General features: G+C 37.7%; 1 protein-coding gene across 1 annotated transcript in view; it reads left to right on the top strand.

Annotated features, from left to right (window-relative positions):
- The window catches only part of STAB1 (stabilin 1), a 2,761,215-nt gene that overhangs the window by 200,346 nt on the left and 2,542,254 nt on the right, over nucleotides 1–18,615 (top strand). Inside the window, exon 5 of the mRNA XM_044078505.1 lies at nucleotides 15,769–15,838. Within this exon, the coding sequence (XP_043934440.1) occupies nucleotides 15,769–15,838 (70 nt within the window). The remainder of the gene's footprint in view (nucleotides 1–15,768; nucleotides 15,839–18,615) is intronic.

Below are 18,615 nucleotides of genomic sequence, written 5' to 3'. Positions count from 1 at the left end.
ACAGGCCTGTTGCTTTGACATCGGTGGTCATGAAGACTTTTGAGAGGCCGCTGTTAGCTCACTTGAAGGATACTACAGCTCCCTTATTGGACCCCCTTCAGTTTGTTTATTGAGAGAACCGGTCAGTGCATGATGCAGTTAATATGGGCTTGCACTATATCTTGCAACATTTGGACAACCCAGAGGCATATGCAAGGATTCTGTTTGTGGACTTCAGCTCTGCATTTAATGCAATAATTCCAAAACGTTTTAACTTGAAACTCTCCCAGCTTTCTGTTCCTGTTTCCACCTGTCAATGGATCGCCAATTTTCTAATCAATAGGAAACAACAGGTGAAACTGGGGAAATTCACATCTAGCTTTTGCACAATCAGTGCAGGTACCCCCCCCCCCCCAGGGATGTGTGCTCTACCCACTGTTGTTCTCCCTCTACACTAATGACTGCATCTCTAAGGACCCCTCTGTCAAACTTATTAAATATGCAGATAATACAACTATCATCGGGCTCATCAGGAATGGTGATGAGTCTGCATACAGACAACGGGTTGAGCAGATGGCCCTTTGGTGTAGTCAGAATAATCTGGAAGTGAACACTCTTAAAACCGTGGAGATGACAGTGGACTTTAGGAGAGGTACTACAATATCATTCCCCCTCTTTATATTTAATACTGCTGTGTCCATTGTGGAATACGTCAGGTTTTTGCAATCTATAATCTCCTGAGACTTTAAGTGGGAGACCAATGTAGGGTCCATCATAAAAAAGGCACAAGAGAGAATGCACTTTCGGCAACAGCTGAGGAAGTTCAACCTCCCACAGGAACTGTTGATTCAGTTCTATACACCAGTCATTGAGTCTGTTCTCATCTCATCATTAACAGTGTGGTTAGGATCTCTGTCTAATCATGACAACAATAGGTTACATCGAATAGTCAGGTCTGCCTAAAATATCATTAGTGCTAGTTTGTCCTCCTTACAGGACCCATACTATTCTAGTGTCATGAAACGGGAAGGGAAAATCATCACTGACCCTTCACATCCAGGCCACCATCTTTGTGAACTATTACCATCAGCCAGGGGTTATAGATTAATATGCACCAAAACAAGCAGGCCATTAAGTTCATAAATGGTTAACCCAGCTTATTAGGCTGGAGTATTCTTTTTCCCAAGCCTCTGAGAATTCTGCAGTAATGTTTACATATTGTTAATACTTGTTTCTTTCAGAGTTTATTTCAGTATTTCTTGCACTGAGTTGCACTTTGCACCTTGTATGTATACGTATATTTATAGGTATATTTACTTTTTTGTCTTGTTCTTAATATTTGCATGTATGTCATTTCTCTTGTTCTTAATAGTTGCATGTATGTAATTTGTCTTGTTCTTAACAGTTATATGTATGTCGTTTATGTAATTCATACTTGCAGAGTCACTGAAACTGGAGTCAAATTCCTTGTATGTGTGCATACTTGGCCAGTAAATGTGATTCTGATTCTGAAATGCACTTAGTTATCCATTTGGCTATTGTAGTTTATGACACAGGTCTACCCAATTTGTTTTTGGCAAAGGAAATGATTATCTGATCAGTCTCCCTAATTTCCTTTGTTCTATAAAGGTAGAAATTAAGTTGCCTATGTACATCTAAAGAATGGAGCATGTATTCTCCTTTATTCTCAAATTTAGGGAATAAAACTGGCAAATTGATGAATTGAATGATGTTTGCTTCTGACACAACTTTGGGTAAGAAGTATAGATTTATATGTAAAGCAACTCTGTCCTTATAGAAGATCAAGTAAGGAGATTTTGAATAGAGAGCTTGGAGTTCAGAAATTCACCTTGCTGAAGTTAATGCTAAAATAAAAACTTTCTTCCAAGAAACTTGAAGTCCACTTTTGTGGTGGGTTCAAAAGGTGACTGTATCAGATTCTGTAAACCTAAAGTAAGATCCCAATGAGGTATAGGGTCCTTAATAGGTGGCCTAAGTAAAAAGGTACCTTTAAGAAAAGCCTTACACAGCTTAGATGATGCCAAAGGGAAAGTATTATCTCCAATGTGAAAATTCATAATGGCAGCCAGTCGAACATTAATAGTAGAGAAACTGGCCCCACCTTTAAAAAGAAATGTTAGGAAATGCTAGGATAGAAGGGATTGGAGCAGAGAAAGGATTTAAATCTCTCTGCTGAGCTCATAAGGAAAAATCTCTTCTATTTACTTTTCTAAATCTTTCCTGTAGAGTATATCCAGTCATGTTTCTGGAGGAACGGCAGAATGGACTGAACAGTGACCATCCAGAATCTGGAATTCTTTATGAATTTGTTTAGATAATTGAGATCTGGGTTGTGTCTTGGGTCCCCTGTTTTCTTTGACACTAAAAACACCTTGAGTAAAATATGGATACTTTTGGGCCTGGTGGGATTTCTTGGAGGACTCTTTTGTCTAGTAGCTTTTGGATTTCCAGGGCTGCTTGCTCCCATTGATTGGGTGGAACACCAAAGAGACTTTTTCTTATCTTCAGCAGATTTTGTAAAATGGAAATAAAATATCCTCTGGATACAATTCTTTGCACCCATGTGTCTTTTCTGATGGCTGCCCAGGCTTCTGGGTGCAAAGACAAGTGCCCCCCAACTGTCTCCAGAGAAGAATAGTTGGGCATCCTTTCAGGAATTCTGGAAGAGTCTGTCAGAGAAAGAAACTTGAGACCCTTGATTTTGCAGACCCCTTCTGCTGCATAGGGGGTGTCGTCCATTATTATAATTACTTCTCCCTTTACCTCTGGAAGAAAAATCTCTACATAAATCTTGAAAAGGCCTTGAGATTTCCAAAACCACATTTTCTTACTACTGTGCTGATTTCTTGAGAAAGATCTCTGCATGGTAGAGAAATGGATTTCTATGGCAGATAGGGTCTTTCCTCCTTGTTCACTACTGAAAAGTGTCTCTTTAATGGTGGGCCCAGAAAGGAAGGGGCCATCAAATGGAGCATTGATTAAATGATGCTTTAAAGGGCTTCACAAAGCCACAAAAACACATCCAGGCATGCCTTCTAATGGATATAGTTGTATCCACGATCCATGAGGAACCTTCAATCACACGAGAGGATTAACCTCATGGACACATTTGATATAGATGGTACAGTGGCCAGTCACAAATAATTAGCTTTTGCTTCCTCCTCCGACATCGACCCAGGGGTCAAATTAGAGAGTTCCTTTATTAAGTCCCTCGGTATCCTAGTAAAATATGCCATGTAATTCAGTGAAATTATAGCAAAGGTCACTAATGCATATACTCTCTTTCGATATTTGTCCAAAGTCTTAGACTATCTGTTAGGAGGATGAACAGAGGAGCTCTGTTCAGCTAGATCATTTTTTGTGGCTGCTGCAGTAACCATGACATCTACAGGATTCCCCTTGGACCAGTGTTGTCTGTCTGGTGGTGCACTGAGGATCTTGTCTGGGCATTTGGGGATGGGCTGTGTGCAGTTCAGCTCCTTCCATGCCTAGCAGGAGACAATGTCAGCAAGCTCACCCACTGGAGAGTAACCCAAGATGTATACGGGCCAGACTTGAAAGATTTCAGGAACATCAATTCTTCCTGAGGGGTTCTGGGAAGACCACCCACCTTTTTGATGCAGGATTTCTAAAATGTCTTCTGGTAGTGATCTGGGGGGACCTTTCTTCTTTATCAAAATCAGTGTCATCTGTCAATCATTCCTGAGAAGAATCTAAGTGCCTCCTTTTGCAGTTTCTTCCGAGGAACCTCTTCAGTAGGATACTCTAAAGAAGTGTCAGAAGAAAGGGGAAGCCCCTGTGCAAGGACTGTCTGGAAGCTCTTATGGGTATGCTGTCCCTGTGGAATAAGATGATGAGACTTCGAACTCAGACCTGGAGTGGGAATGGGAACAGGATCTGAAGATGTGATAGATGAAGAATCCTTTGGATGGGAGAAAACCATTTCCACTACGTCAAAGGCAAAATGTCCAGCAGAAGTGGAAATCAGCCCCTGGAACTGAAACTCTTGAATCAGATAATGTTCTACTCCCTCCAGGTTCTACCCCCAAGGAGGGAATCAGACCTGAGCTGTCCAACACTGAGGCACTGAGGGGGAAGCAATGGCTCTGAAACCCTCTGAGTCTAAGTCATCCTCCCAGATCTGATGCCAATGCTTCAGTTCCAAGACTCTTTCTGCTCAGAAATACCCAGAGCTGAATGAACCAGGGAAAGAGTAGGAGTCGAGGAAGGTAGCATTCTCAGATCCTATGCCTCGACTCTCAGAAACTTTGGATCTGACAGCTTGAAACCACAGGTCAAATCAGAGAAGGAGTCGCTAAAGGGTGTAAAGGTTGCAGACTCACAGATCTGATTGGGGACAGAGCCTGGAGGACCCCCAGCTGGATTTGATCTCTAAGGAACATTCTCATCATCCTATCCACATCATGCTCAGAACGACTGTAGGAAGAACTGATGGAGCAGGATGCTGACAGAGGATGAGAAGTCTTTTGTGGAGTGTCCTACAGAAAAGCAGGCCTCAGTCTTGGAGATACCAGCCTACAGAGAGAAGTGCAGAGACCAGATCCAAGGAGACCTGCCTGAGCATGCGATCAGGTCTATTAAATATGATTATGCCTATTGCTTACTGCCCTGTCATTAAAACCCGCACATATTTCACATGAAATCTGAAGGTGAGCAGGGCCTAAACAATACACGCACTCCCTGTGGGTATCAGAATTGAGTATCTTATGCCCACAGGAAGTGCATTTCCTGAAACTAGTAGCTTTGTCTGCCATACTGGAATACTACACCACAAACAAAAAACAATTTAGAAGAAACAAATACGTTTTTTTTTTTTTATTTTTTGGAAAAGAAATGAAAGGAATAAAAAATATACCGGCAATAGTGCAAAGATTACCTCTTGAGAGGTAAAGAATAAGAGATAGTCTACCAACGATGGTAAGATAAAGTCTACGCTAAGTAGAAGAAAAAGTTGAAGCTAACTCTAAAAAGAATAAAGAGAGGAAGGCACTGAAGAAAAAGTGATTTAGTAGTAATAAAATATATAATATTATTCACAATTAGCGAATAAAATATATAATATTATTCACAATTAGCGAATAAAATATATAATATTATTCACAATTAGAATAAAATATATAATATTATTCACAATTAATAAAATATATAATATTATTCACAATTAGCGAATAAAATATATAATATTATTCACAATTAGCGAATAAAATATATAATATTATTCACAATTAGCGAATAAAATATATAATATTATTCACAATTAGCTTAATAAAATATATAATATTATTCACAATTAGCGAATAAAATATATAATATTATTCACAATTAGCGAATAAAATATATAATATTATTCACAATTAGCGAATAAAATATATAATATTATTCACAATTAGCGAATAAAATATATAATATTATTCACAATTAGCGAATATATATAATATTATTCACAATTAGCGAATAAAATATATAATATTATTCACAATTAGCGAATAAAATATATAATATTATTCACAATTAGCGAATAAACTGCCCAGAGCTCGAGAGCCCCAAATTCCGACTAATCACTACAATGGCAAACGAGATCTTTAGTAAAGCAGTGATCAAGGCATTATGGGTAAAGGAAGTAGGTTGAGAGTCAGATCCTAGACTGCAAAAAAGTGTCCGAGTTCATAGGTCTCAACCTGCTAAGAGGCCAATATGGAACACAAAAAATTGCAATGTGTGACAAACAGTCAAAATGTGGAACACCCTGTTTTCCCACTGCACAAAACGCGTACCATTACTGTAGCCATTGCCTTTCAACCAAAATATATGTGAATGTGAATGCCACCTTTAAAATACTGTCCTCTTTCTACTATTTTCTGCTGACATCCCTCTGTACTTTCCAGAATTCCATGCAAATAAAAGTCATGTACACTTTGTCTATGTGGTACATAAACAAACAAGGAGGAACCAGGTCTTACCCCCTTTTGTCGGGAGACCCTGAGAGAATGGCAGTGAGCGACCTCTTCCCAACGCATTCTGATAGCAATGCACATCCCAGGGAAATCCAACATGATAGCAGACAGACTCAGCAGAGTGATCCACAAATGAGACTAACATTTACGGAACAAAGACGGGCATGCAGACAATGGAAAATGCAATGAAACCTTGCACCAAATGTGCCTCGGTCTCAGGAAAAAAAAACAGAACTGCAATTCATTCTGCTAAGCTCATCTACAGAAAAGAAAATAGGCAGTCATCTTCTCCTAAATACATTTGGAAAACAGTAAAACTGCTAACTGGACAGATGACAGACACAAAAGCACATGAATCATTGTGAATAATAAGGGCTGTTAAAAGATATGCTAGAGTACTATATGAATCCTTTTTACTGTAGTCTGAAATCCCGTGGAAAGTAACATATCTGTGACAAAATACTGACTTGGCATTTTTAAAACAGACTTCACTTATATAATGTAGGCTGTTAGCTGATGCTCCAGCTTAATAAAGGTGTGTCTGCTTTGCATTTGTGGACGAAATGTCACAGGAAGGAAAAAGTTGTGCATTTTCAGATGGCAAGAGAAACTTTTCAATGATACAATTGAAGTGATTCATTTCTCCATATAGCCCCACTAGTCAGATGACCTGTAGCAGGAAATAATTTCCTGATGACCTTGAGTTTTTTTTTTCTGGTGGATTGTACCCATTGCTACATCACAGTCTTAAAGAATGAACATGGCTAGCAAATTCTAGTGGTTAGCAGAACAAATTATACACCTGTGAATAAAACAGCAAAACTAAATGCGCATGCATACTTTGTTACACAGAGTAAAACTATACATATTAGACAGGAAGGATTAGTAGAAATGTTTAAAAGTAAGGGAAGAACTGAAAGACAGTCTGTCTTTTGGTGTCTGTATACTAATGCTGGGATAAAGTAATCCACATTTGTAATACTGTCTGCAGAGAATGTAGCGCATGTACTAAAAGCTAACTGCAAAGCCCTTGTAGGTCAGCAGCCCAATGTATCTTGAACAGATTCCCTAATGAATAGAAGTGAAACATTTATTGCAAAAACGTTTCTGACAAATTGACACTGCCAGCAATCATAATATCGTTGTGACTACCACATGCATAAGCATAAAGTTTGACAGTAAGTAAGTTAACCATTCACTTTGCGTAGTTTCTGCACTACCTCAGTCCTAATCAGGTTATATACTGCTCGAATGGACTTGAACTATCTCGCTGTCATAAGTATTCTTCAGTTGCCTCACTATTCTTGAATCTACTACCTTCCTGCTGTAACAGCATTCTTACTATCTTTGTTTTTTTGATAAGACTAATGAAAGTTTCAAGTGCAGCTAATCTCTGCTGGATGAAGTAACAAAACAAGTTTACAGGTTAAGCACTTTCGTCTGTATAATTGCACAGACAAAAGCACTTAACCAATAAACTTGTTTTAGCTGTAGTTGTATACGAAATCGCTTAAGCTGAGCAATGTCTGCACAATTTGGAACAGCGGAACAGTGGGCTTAATCAAATACAAATGTGCAGCATTCTGCACAATCCGGAGCACTTGGCTGCCCAGCCCGAGTTGGATCCAAGAAAATGACAACATCAGATAACAGCATTCTTACAATTTCCCATGTCTGGTGTCCCACATGACGTTAGAAATATCACTCTTCATCAGCTTTCTCCTCTCTTTCTTCAAAACCTTGAAATAATTTATCTTTAAAAAGTTTAAACACTGTCTTTAACTTATTTTGAATAGCATGGCTTGAAGTAAGGGTTTGGCATTGCTTTTGTCTTCCTTTCCTTCACTACTTATATCTACAGACACTTGAATCTTGGTGAATTAAGGGATACAATCTATAAGTTTAACTTGGTGTTAATATGGGTTGGATTTATGTAAAGACTGTTGAATATCAAGCAAATTCCCATACTCTAGTGATTGTAAATGTACCTTTGGCAGAGTGTGAAATCTTTCAATGCTGTGTTAGTGAAGGTATCAGCTGCAACCGCAGTTATGGTTATATGTAGTCCTCTAGGGGGGGGGTCTATATTAAATCACCGAATGCTTAAAAAAGCGAACAGTGATTAATCGACCCTATGCAAGTGAAAGATTACAATGTTGAAGTGTCCTTGGAAAAAAATCGCTGTTCCAACAAAAGAAAATAAAAATCAATTTCAAACATGACATTAAGTGGGGGCCTTCACCCCCCACCCCCCCTACTTAAATAACTTAAATATACCAACTCCAAGACTGCACCACAGTGCCGAAAACAGCAAAGTACCTAAGCGGCCAAGTGAATTCTTTCCCAGGGAAAGAATTTGGTTAACAGCCGCTTTGATATTTTGTGTTTTCAGCCTTTTAAGTTCAACCAAGACGCATTTGAAAGAATGCGTCTTTGGTCTTCTAATATAGATCCCTCTAAGGGTATTCATATGCATTTTTCATTCCAGCATTAAAAAATGAAATAATGGGATGGCTTATTCATATTATATTCTACTGAAAGAAGATTGCAGTTTAAGTAGTTAGCTAGTTTGATAGTATTCAGATGCTGTTAATACTCTTGTTGTCTCTTTTTACTGTCAAAGTTGCATTCTGTTTCACAAAAAGTGAAAGTTATCTACACATTATGGGCTTAACAGAAATCAGAACAAAGCCTATTTGTGTCCTACCTTCCTCTCTTCCTCTTTAAAAGACCACCATGGTTAGAAATTGAAAAAGCATTTCTTATATTCAACCTTGGTTTTCTATGCAGCTTCAGTGTTCCTGCATCACTTTAAGTGATTTGTATTGTTTTACTAGTTGTTCTACCCAATGATAGCCTGAAAGTTACTGCAGTTGTTGATATTCTGTTTTTCATCATAGGCTCCTTCTTCCTGCAGGGCACTCTGTATCCTGAGAATAACCCATTTTTTATCAGTATTATTTTCACTTCAATTTTTTTTCACTCCCTTCTCTTATTAGTGGAGTACTCTGAATTTCAGCTTTCTTTGAGAATTTCCAATCAGCATCTCTGTCTATTTTTTATTTCTTTTTAGTATATTCTTTTCCATCTCCTGATCAGAACTGTATGAGTCCTTCCTATTTAAGTAGAGCAACAGTGACTTAATTAGCTACTTTTGTAGATAGTAAGAATTTCTAAGCAGAAGAAACTCTGCTAACATTCATTCTCTCTCATTCCTCTTTGTCTCCATTTCTTTAAATCCCTCTTTCGCTGTCAGAGTTCTAAAGTTTCTTGACTTTGTTTGAATGAGCTGGCCACTCATTTGTGGCTAACAATCCTCATTCATTTTGCTGTCTTCTCTTTGTAGAGCAGATGTTTATGTTGTGGTAAATACAGTAAAGATTTGCATAATGCTGCATTCCCAAAGACCCTCTAAGATTTATGGCCCTGGTGGGAGAAAAAGAAGACAGGGCCATACCTATGAACCTCTTAGAGCAAGAAATCTGGCAAAGCCATAAATAAAAGTGGGACAAAGGCCCAAAAATAAGGACAGTTTTTTGCTCTTAAACAAACTTTGAACATTGATAGAATAACAGGTTTTGCATTAACATGAATTTTGTGAAGGATGTGAAGCTTGAAACTCAAATGTTTGTCATTATTTTCAAACTTCAAGTCTAACAATTTAATACGATTTTGCCAGAAAAAACAAAATTTTATGAAAAGTAGACCAAAAATATGAGGCCAAAATCTGGACATTCTGCGGAAATCTGTACAGTTGAGAAGTATGCTTCAGTCAACACATTTTCTGAACTTGGAAGTTCTAATGTCAGTCACTGACTGCAACTTTTAGTAATTTGCCATAAAATCAAACATTTTATGAGGAACAGGCAAAATAAAGGTCGCTTTGTTGACATGCACAGCCATAGAAATGTTTATATTAGCATTTCAAGAGAAAGATTGCTTAGCATTGCTACTAATTTTTTAAACTTGTTTGAGTTGTTTTTCTGACATAATTTTTTTTTTTTTATAAAATAATATTTGTGATAAAGTTTAGCTTGTTACAGCAACAGGGAGCAGCTAGCAAAGTGTGCTAAGTCATAGAATTCTTAGCTGAACACAAGCACACTACTGCAGTCCAGTAGTCTCCATTATCAACCTTTTGGTATATCTAATAAATTACTTTACAACCATGCATTGCTATGTCAAACACTCCTTCAGTATCCAAATACTTTCAGAGCTGCAATGGGTAAATTCTGTTGGATAAGGAACTAAATAAAAGAACAGAGATAACGCCCAGTTATGAGCACTGATATCAACACAGTTTTACAAATACATAGTGGCTACTTACTGGTCAACGACCAGATTACTGTCTACATATGTTCCCAGATTCCTAAGTACCAGGTCAACTCTTAGGGGAGAATTCCCCAGTTTATCTTCAGCTGGTTAACTAACATGAATGTCGACATCCTGAAGATAAATCACTCTACGTTGAAAATGGAAGCATCAGCTTCCTAGTACACATTCGGATAGTTTGCTTCATAATACTTAAAAAAAAAAAAAAAGAAAAACATAAAGAACCCCCCTCCACACCCCAGACTAATTATATATATACTAAATCCAATATTTCACACTCCCTGTGGAAATGGAATATGCACAGGTGTCTACTATATGTGTAGTTAACTAAATGTGTCCGATTAAACAGATGTCAACCAAACTCCGTGTCAAGCAAACCAATGGAATCTGTCTTACCAATGGAGTAATTAACCTGGGTGGACATTTTCCCAAAATGTTCTTCTCAGTATTAAGTTTAAATCCATGGCTTTAGTACCACATATTTGTCTGTGTTAGACCCTCCTGCAGGATGTTAGTTTTGTAGACAGAAATCAGCGACCGTTTCCAATTTGCATTCAGCTGTGAACTTGGTGAGCCAGAGGGCTTTAATACTTGCCGTAATCTCCAAAAAGTAGATGCAAAACAGGAGCGGGCTGAGCACTGAGCCATGAGGTACTCCACTAGTGAATGGTCTCTTGGTGGATCTGATTCTGTCAATCCTGTCTTCTTGGGTCTTATCCATGAGCCAGCTGGTAATCCAGTGAGTTATGTAGGAAGTTAAGTCTCGTTCACTGAGTTTGTCAACGGTACCTGATTGGGGTATTGTACTGAATGCCTTAGCCAGGTCTAGGTAGGCAGCAGCACCATTGTCCTCTCATGCATTGCCTTGGTGGCCTTCTTAAGGAAGTCTATCAGGATAAGTAGGCATAGCCTTCCTTTGATAAAATCAAACTAGGATGGGTCCAGTGTCTGTAGGTTGCCAGTGTCTTGGTTGATCATTTCCAAGATAATTTGTTCCCACATGAATGGTCTGAAGTTTCTAGGGTCAGTTGATGGTCCACCCTTGTGAAGAGGGGTAACAACTGCAGTCCTTCATTCAAGTGATATGTAGCCTGTTTTGAGGCTATAGTTGATAAGTGACTCAAGTGGTCCTGATGGATCATGTTTCAAGCACTTTAGGAGATATTCAGAGAAACTGTTTAGGCCTACTGAGGCTGTGTTAGTAGCCTTATCAAGAGCCACCATGACCTTCTCCCTGTTAATACCGTGTGTGGGGGGTTATACTAGTAGGAATTTTATGAGGGTTGGTGGGGAGTGGGGTGAAGTTATATCTGAATTTGTCAACTAGCAAATTCAGTATGTCAATACTCAGTGAAGGCAGTACCATTTACCACCAGTTCAGCACACTGCTGTGTGTTACTTTTAAGGTTTTGGACATAGCTGTAGAAGGCCTCCAGTTGTCTTTAGCCAGAGAGGCTATTTTGTCCTCACAGTTGGACTTATTGAATTTAATTAATCCTCTTAGTTTCCTGTCATTATGAGAGCTGCTCTTCTGATTATGGCCATGAGGTTTTTTTCTTTTTTTATATACCCTTTTAAAGTTAGAATTCCACCAGTACGGTTTGTTTTTGGCTTAATTCTGGTAGGTACAACAGCCTCTATGAAGCCTTTACATGGTTGTACAGAGTTTCTATGAACAATTCTGCATAGGTTGCTGTGAACTATTATTAATTAATTTATTTATTTATTTGCATTTGTTAATTCAGTGGAGACCCGAGGGGAAAAGCCCCAAACAGACATACAAATACATACGAATATTGACAAATTAACAATATTACAGAGGAAAACAATATTATGGGTACAATGGATAAGAAAAACAAACAATGAAAGTTTGAGAATATGAGTAAGGTAGGCCAGAGGCATGCATGCAAAAGATTTATGAAAAGGTGTTCTGAGCAAGATCTCTGAATTAAGTTAAAGTAGGCAAAGAAATGATGATTTAGGTGTGGAGTTAGTAGTTTTAGGTGGGAGCATGTGAAGGACATTCCCATTTGGAGGAGAGATGGGAGAGAAGCATGGATTTGAAATTGTTGTGGTTAGGTATAGGGAGATTGTTCCATAGTTTGGCTATAGTGTGGGATAGTAGTAGTTTACCAGTTGGGTGGATGGGTTTGTGTACATGCAGGAGGTTTTGGCCTGTGGATCTCAGGGTATGGGTAGGTGTGTAGGGTGTTAGAGATTTAGCAAGAGAGGGGCATTCTGCTGGTTTAAAGATGAGCTTGTGGGCTGTTGTAAGTTGTAGGTACTTTAGGTGGTTGTGGAGTTCTAACCAGTTTAGGGTGTGTAGGGAGTGACAGTGATGGGAAGAGTTCTTAGAATTGGTTGCAAATTTGAAGATTTTGTTGTAACAAGCCTCATGTTTAGCACGGAGTCCGAGTTGTAGGTTGGAGAATAGAGGCCTATTTTCTGGTGGGTTTTGATTGCTGAGAGGATGTTTTAGGTTTTCATCGATGGTAATGCCAAGTAGTTTGGTACTTGGAATGATTTCAAGAGGAGTGTTATTGTGGCTTTTGATGGAAAATTTGCATCCATGATTCAATTTTGGAGAAGGCTGTTTGGGTGGCAGAAGGCTGAGCAGATGATAGTGGAGTCATCTGCATATTGGATGACTGAGGCTTCAGGGACGGAGAGGTGAAAGTTGTTAATGAATAAGTTGAAGAGCAGAGGGCCAAGTACTGATCCTTGGGAACTCCTGTGGGGTGTAGGTAAGAAAGGGAGGTTGACTCTTTCCATTGTGAAAGGTAGCTGGAGAACCAGTCTAGGGTTGAGGAGATAGATGCAAGTGGAGAGCTGGGACAGGAGGAGGGAATGGGAAATAGTGTTGAATACCTTTGAGAGGTCAAGAAAAGAGTGGGAGAGAGGAGTTTGTGCTGGATTAGGTAGGGCATGAGCTGGGAGTGGATGGCTTTCTCTAGAATTTTAGAGAGAGGAGAGAGTATAGCTATGGGTCTGAAGTTGGTAGTGTCTGTGTTCTTACCACCTTTGTGGAGAAGAATTATGTATGCATACTGAATGGATCTATTAATGAGGATGGATATGGGATAGGCTATAGATTCGGCTGATATTGAAGAAAAAATGGAAGGTTGTCAAGTAGTCTTTTATAGTATAGGTGGATACAGGTTTAAGTAGGTGAGGGGTTAGTAATGATGGATGGATTGGGGAAAGTGGAGGATAATTTAGCTATACAATCAATGAAAAATGTGTTGCAAGACTTGAGAGGTTGGGATTGGGACAGGGTTGGAAGTATTACCAGGGTTGAGTATTGAAGAGATGGATGTCCAGAATTTCTTTGGATTGTTTGAGTGTTTGTATTGCAGACTGCTGTAATAGTTTTTTTTGGCCAGGTTACAAAGATGTTTATATTCTTGGAGGGTGGTGGGTTTTTTGTTTTGGTACAGTTTCCACTTTTTGTTTCTCTGAGTGATTATCAATTTAGTTTCTTGGGATAGCCAGGGGCAGGAATTTGTTTTGATACATCTGGTTTGTAAAGGGGCTACTTTATCAAGTAAGGTAAGGAAGGTTTGGTTAAAATATGTGACGGCGTTATCTAGTGGAAGGATTTTCAGTGGGGACCAATTAGTAACCTTGAGGCATTCAGAGAAGATTTCGGGGTTGAAGGAAGATAGGTTACAGGATTGTTTGAAAATGTGTTGTTTTTCTATGTGTGAGGATAGGTGGTCAGTGAAGGTTGGTAAGTGGTCGCCTAGGGGGTCTGGTATTACACCAGCTTTCGAGATACGGTGTGACACTGAATTTTGACAAACTGTCTCTTATCTCATTACATCCGAGTGATGCCTCCAGGTGCATCTGCAGTTAACTCCTACTGACACCTCTATGCATCAAATATTGCTTGTTCATATTTGCATTAATAATTCTAAAGCCATGGTATGTATAAGGTTTTAAAAAGATTCCATCTTAGTGTATATGATGCAAACTCAACTGCATTAATATTTGACCTCTGCCTAGTGTAGGTAAATAGATATTATACAATGACTGGCCAGTAATACTCAAAAAGGAGCACGTTAATTGGTCAACCCAACCAGAGTGCCAATTGTAAATCCAAGAATATACCAATGGAAAAAGGTCTGGCCACCTGGACTTTTCTCCATTAGTATATCCCATAACATCTGAACCTAGTCGGACTTTCCCAGTCAACAAATGATAAATAAAATAAATAAATAAATTTTTACTTTTCTTTCATTTTTTTAAATATATTTACAGAAGACCTCAAATGAATGAGGGAGATGGCACACATTCTGCAAAACTAAAGAAATGTACCTGCTTATCCTCTTATTTTTTCTGTCCCATCTCTCCCGAACGTTAAAGGTCTCCTGGTTTCTTAAATAAAAGCAACAGAGATCTTCCTTTCTTTGCTGCTTCCTTTACACAGCACTGATGTACTGCTTAAGTGTGGGAATGCAAGTCCCATATGCATGCACAATACATCAGGAAAGCCCCAGGATACTGGAGAAAATGTGGAAGGGCACCACTGAGACATAATACAAGGACATCATTTAAGAAAAGTAAATAATTTTTTTTTCTTAAATAATGTTATTGTATCATAGCAATAACTGACTCTGTGGTGTGGTATATTGAAGATTTACCCATGGTTGCCTTCATTTAATCACTTGGGCTTCTCCCTCATGATTAAATCACACCAACCATGGGTAAACGTCAATATACCACTCTGACGTTATCGGTTATTGCTATATTAAATGTTTTTATGATATTAATTTATATACATATAATGTTCATATTTTTGTAAATATCTCAGCAACCAAGTAACATAGACAGAACTCCTTAGCCTTATATGAAAGCTTTCAGCTAGATGAATAAACTGCTGCTGATAGTATATGGGCAATGTGAGTGGTTGCTAAGATATTATACGTTGTTACTGTATTTGCAGTGACTTATACAATTCAGTTTAAGACCTAGAACCTAAAGAAAACTACAACTATAAAAATAGTTTGTCCTGAAGAGTTTGCCATTTATACATCTTTTATAACCCCTGTGGTTCCAGAGATATGAACATTTGTTTGAAATTTGAGGACATAATTTGATTCTATCAAAAGGCTTAGGCTCCGCCCACTGGGAGTTGCAGTGCAAAATTCCTGAGCTCCATTGGAGAGAATGAATATTTAATATGATGTAGTTTGCTTTAGAATAGTTCCTAACATTGACAGTGTTTTGGGGTTTTTCAAGATGATTTTTATTTTGAAGAAGACAGCCTTGTGGTCAGACTTCACTAGTGGTGATGTGACATAAGGGGATGCAGCATTCTCTCATATTAATGAATACTAGGTCCAGTATTTTTAAACCTCTGGTTGACGTGCACACTATTTGACCAAGGCTGTTTTAGCTATGATGCCAGGCAGAATTAAAGTGAAACACTAAAATACTTTTCAATTTTCTGTTGTTACAGGAAAACTTTGGAGGTTTTGCTTGTCAAGAATGTGCCAATGAGAATGCATATGGACCAACCTGTAGTTCAGGTAAGTTATTAAGTTATAAACTTGTTACAGTATCTTTATATATTTAAACAAAACACTGATAAGAAATATATTTTGGTTCACAGAGTATCACAAGCAACTATCAGGGTATATATTTTCATGTACCATATCTAAACTTTGGAACAATCTTCCACCCTCTATAACTACTCTACCTTACAGCAGCCTTTTCAAGATTGCGCTCAAATTTCACTTAAATTTGTACTGGATTTGGGATTTGTCCTTGTTCTAATTCATACTAACACCCCCACCCTTACAACCCCCAACTAGACTCTTAACCCAACTATACTACCACCACTACTAACCACAGTCAGAATTAGCTAGTTGTCTTTACATACTTTAAAATCTTGTCTGACAACTTTGTTACTAATATTGTAAACGACAAGAAACTATCTTAACTTGCAACATTTACTGTATATACTGTTGATAATCAATATTTTGTTACTGTATTAAAGCCAACAACCTATAATGTTGTTTACTATTGCTGCAACTTTGCATCTCTATTTATCATGTACATGATGTGGAGCTTTTCTCCCCGGGCATCCGCTGAAAAAGGACCTGCGTCCAGTCGGAATTTCCCGGTAAACAAATGTAAATAAATAAATAAATAAATATATGTAGGGCAAAGCTGTTTAACTGTAACACTAGCCCTGAGTTTAGAATATCTATATTGTGTTGTGTTTGCAGTGAACCAGGCTACAACTTAAGACTGGCTATTGTGTGTATTTTCCATAGTTTGTAAACACAGTAGATTTTGTTAGAAAAAAAGCTTACAGAATAGCAGCTGTAGATATTGATTCATGAACCATTCAATAGTTTATGGCAAAGCAGATCATTTTAAAGAATTATGAAGTAATTATGGAAAAAATATGTCTATCCATCCTCAACCCTTTTTCCCATTTTTGCAGATGGGGTCAGGGTGTCACTTCAGCAGTGACAATCATCTCAAGCCAAGGTTTTCACAGTTGGGTGGCTAGGCTTGCCATGGTAGTTCATTCGTACCACACACTCACACCTATGGCCAATTTAGAGTGTCCAATTCACCTACTACATGTCTTTGGAATGTGGGATAAAACCTGGAGGAAACCCACATGACCGCAGGGAGGACATGAAGGCTCCGCATAGAAGGTACCCCAGGCAAGAATTGAACTGGAGAACCTCTTGCTGTGAGGTGACAACACTAACGACTGTACCACTGCTGCTACCCAAAAAGTCTTGTCTTCAAAACGTATGTGTAATACTTGTCCTGTTTAAAAAAATTAATTTTAATGGAAAAAATATATATTTTTAGAACAGAACCAATATTACACATACGTTTTGAAGAGAAGACTTTACATTCTGCGGAACCCAATGTCTTTGTTAGTCACTTGGTGAAAACAAGCACAGCTAATGGAGTCAGTATTACAGTCATTAAAAGCCTGTTTGAAAAGAAAGGTTTGTTATTTATTACACAGTATAAAACCCGTATTGCTTGACAAAGTAAAATGAGAAATGCTTTTTTCTTGATACTGTAGAATTCAGATCCCTGTCATTTAAAACACTAAGATGGTCAGCTTTCAGATGGTTGCTGCACATAAGTGAAGGCACTGCGTACAGAAGTAGTTCTGTGCTAAGATAGGAAACAGAAAAAAAAGCAAAAAACAAAACAAAAAAAAAAAAACAGGAAACTGGAAGTATAAGACCTAACAACCACACAACGGGAGCAAGCTACTGCCGAACCAACCAACTAATAACCAAATGCAATAGCACCTCAAAACCAAGCTGACCACTCAGGTAAAAAACTAAAACTTTATTAGTCAAAACTGACTTCAAATAAAAATAAGCCACCAATCAAATCAGGCTACAAATGACTGCATAATTAGATGAGGTAAAACACAGAATCACAAAATTAAAAAAAAAAACTCTTAAATTATAATCAAAATTTTAAGATGTTAAAAAACGCAATCAAAATTTTAAGATGTTAAAATATTTTATCAAAGTTTCACCATTTTTATTCTCAGCAATGGAGCAATAGAAACATACCAGTTGATCACAGAAAAATTCTGTGCATTTAAACGGAGTTGCCAAAGTGAATATACTCTAAAGAGTTCTTCCAAGCACCACCCCTAGAATTATGTGTTACAATTTCTAATATACCAAACATAAATTTGTTAAAATTTAAACAAACTTTGGAGTGTTAATACAAGTATAATACCTGCTTGTTAATCTTCTCTTGTGAATAAAGTACACACAGTGTACAGGATTATAACTGAGAAGCAATTTGTGACAAGGTAATTTTTATATAACAGCAGTAATTAATACATTTTTTCTTGATAATGAAGCTCAAGACGTGAATTCAAAAAATAAACCATAATACGATTTTTGAACCTGATCATAATTACGTGTAGTACATGGTTGTATTATTTATCTGTGGTGAGTAGGGAAGAATATGGTTTCCAGGATATTTATTACATTTTCTTTCAGCAAAGATATGTTGTAGATAAGTGCAGTTGATTAGGTACTAGTGTTATTTTTTAAAGCTTTTGACTGTCTGATTTCAGCCAAGCAAAATTTCTCCTCAAAAACTGAGATTTAATCAATCAGTACACCATAACTTATAATGAAATCCTTATAACTTTAATGAATTTCTTTATCATTTCAAAAATAGAATCTACCAAGTTATGTTGTGCCCATCTCCTTTACTATTCATATTACACTTCTTTAAAATATTGTTCTTTTAATCATGATAACTACCTGTTATCAAAGAGCAAATGCAGTGGTAG

This window comes from Protopterus annectens, chromosome 7.part1 (assembly GCF_019279795.1).
Source record: "Protopterus annectens isolate FY-2018-M chromosome 7.part1, PAN1.0, whole genome shotgun sequence".
In the NCBI taxonomy this organism is placed as follows: Eukaryota; Metazoa; Chordata; order Ceratodontiformes; family Protopteridae; genus Protopterus; species Protopterus annectens.
The sequence above is the reverse complement of the archived record's forward strand: the minus strand, read 5'-3'. Positions and strand labels throughout refer to the sequence as shown.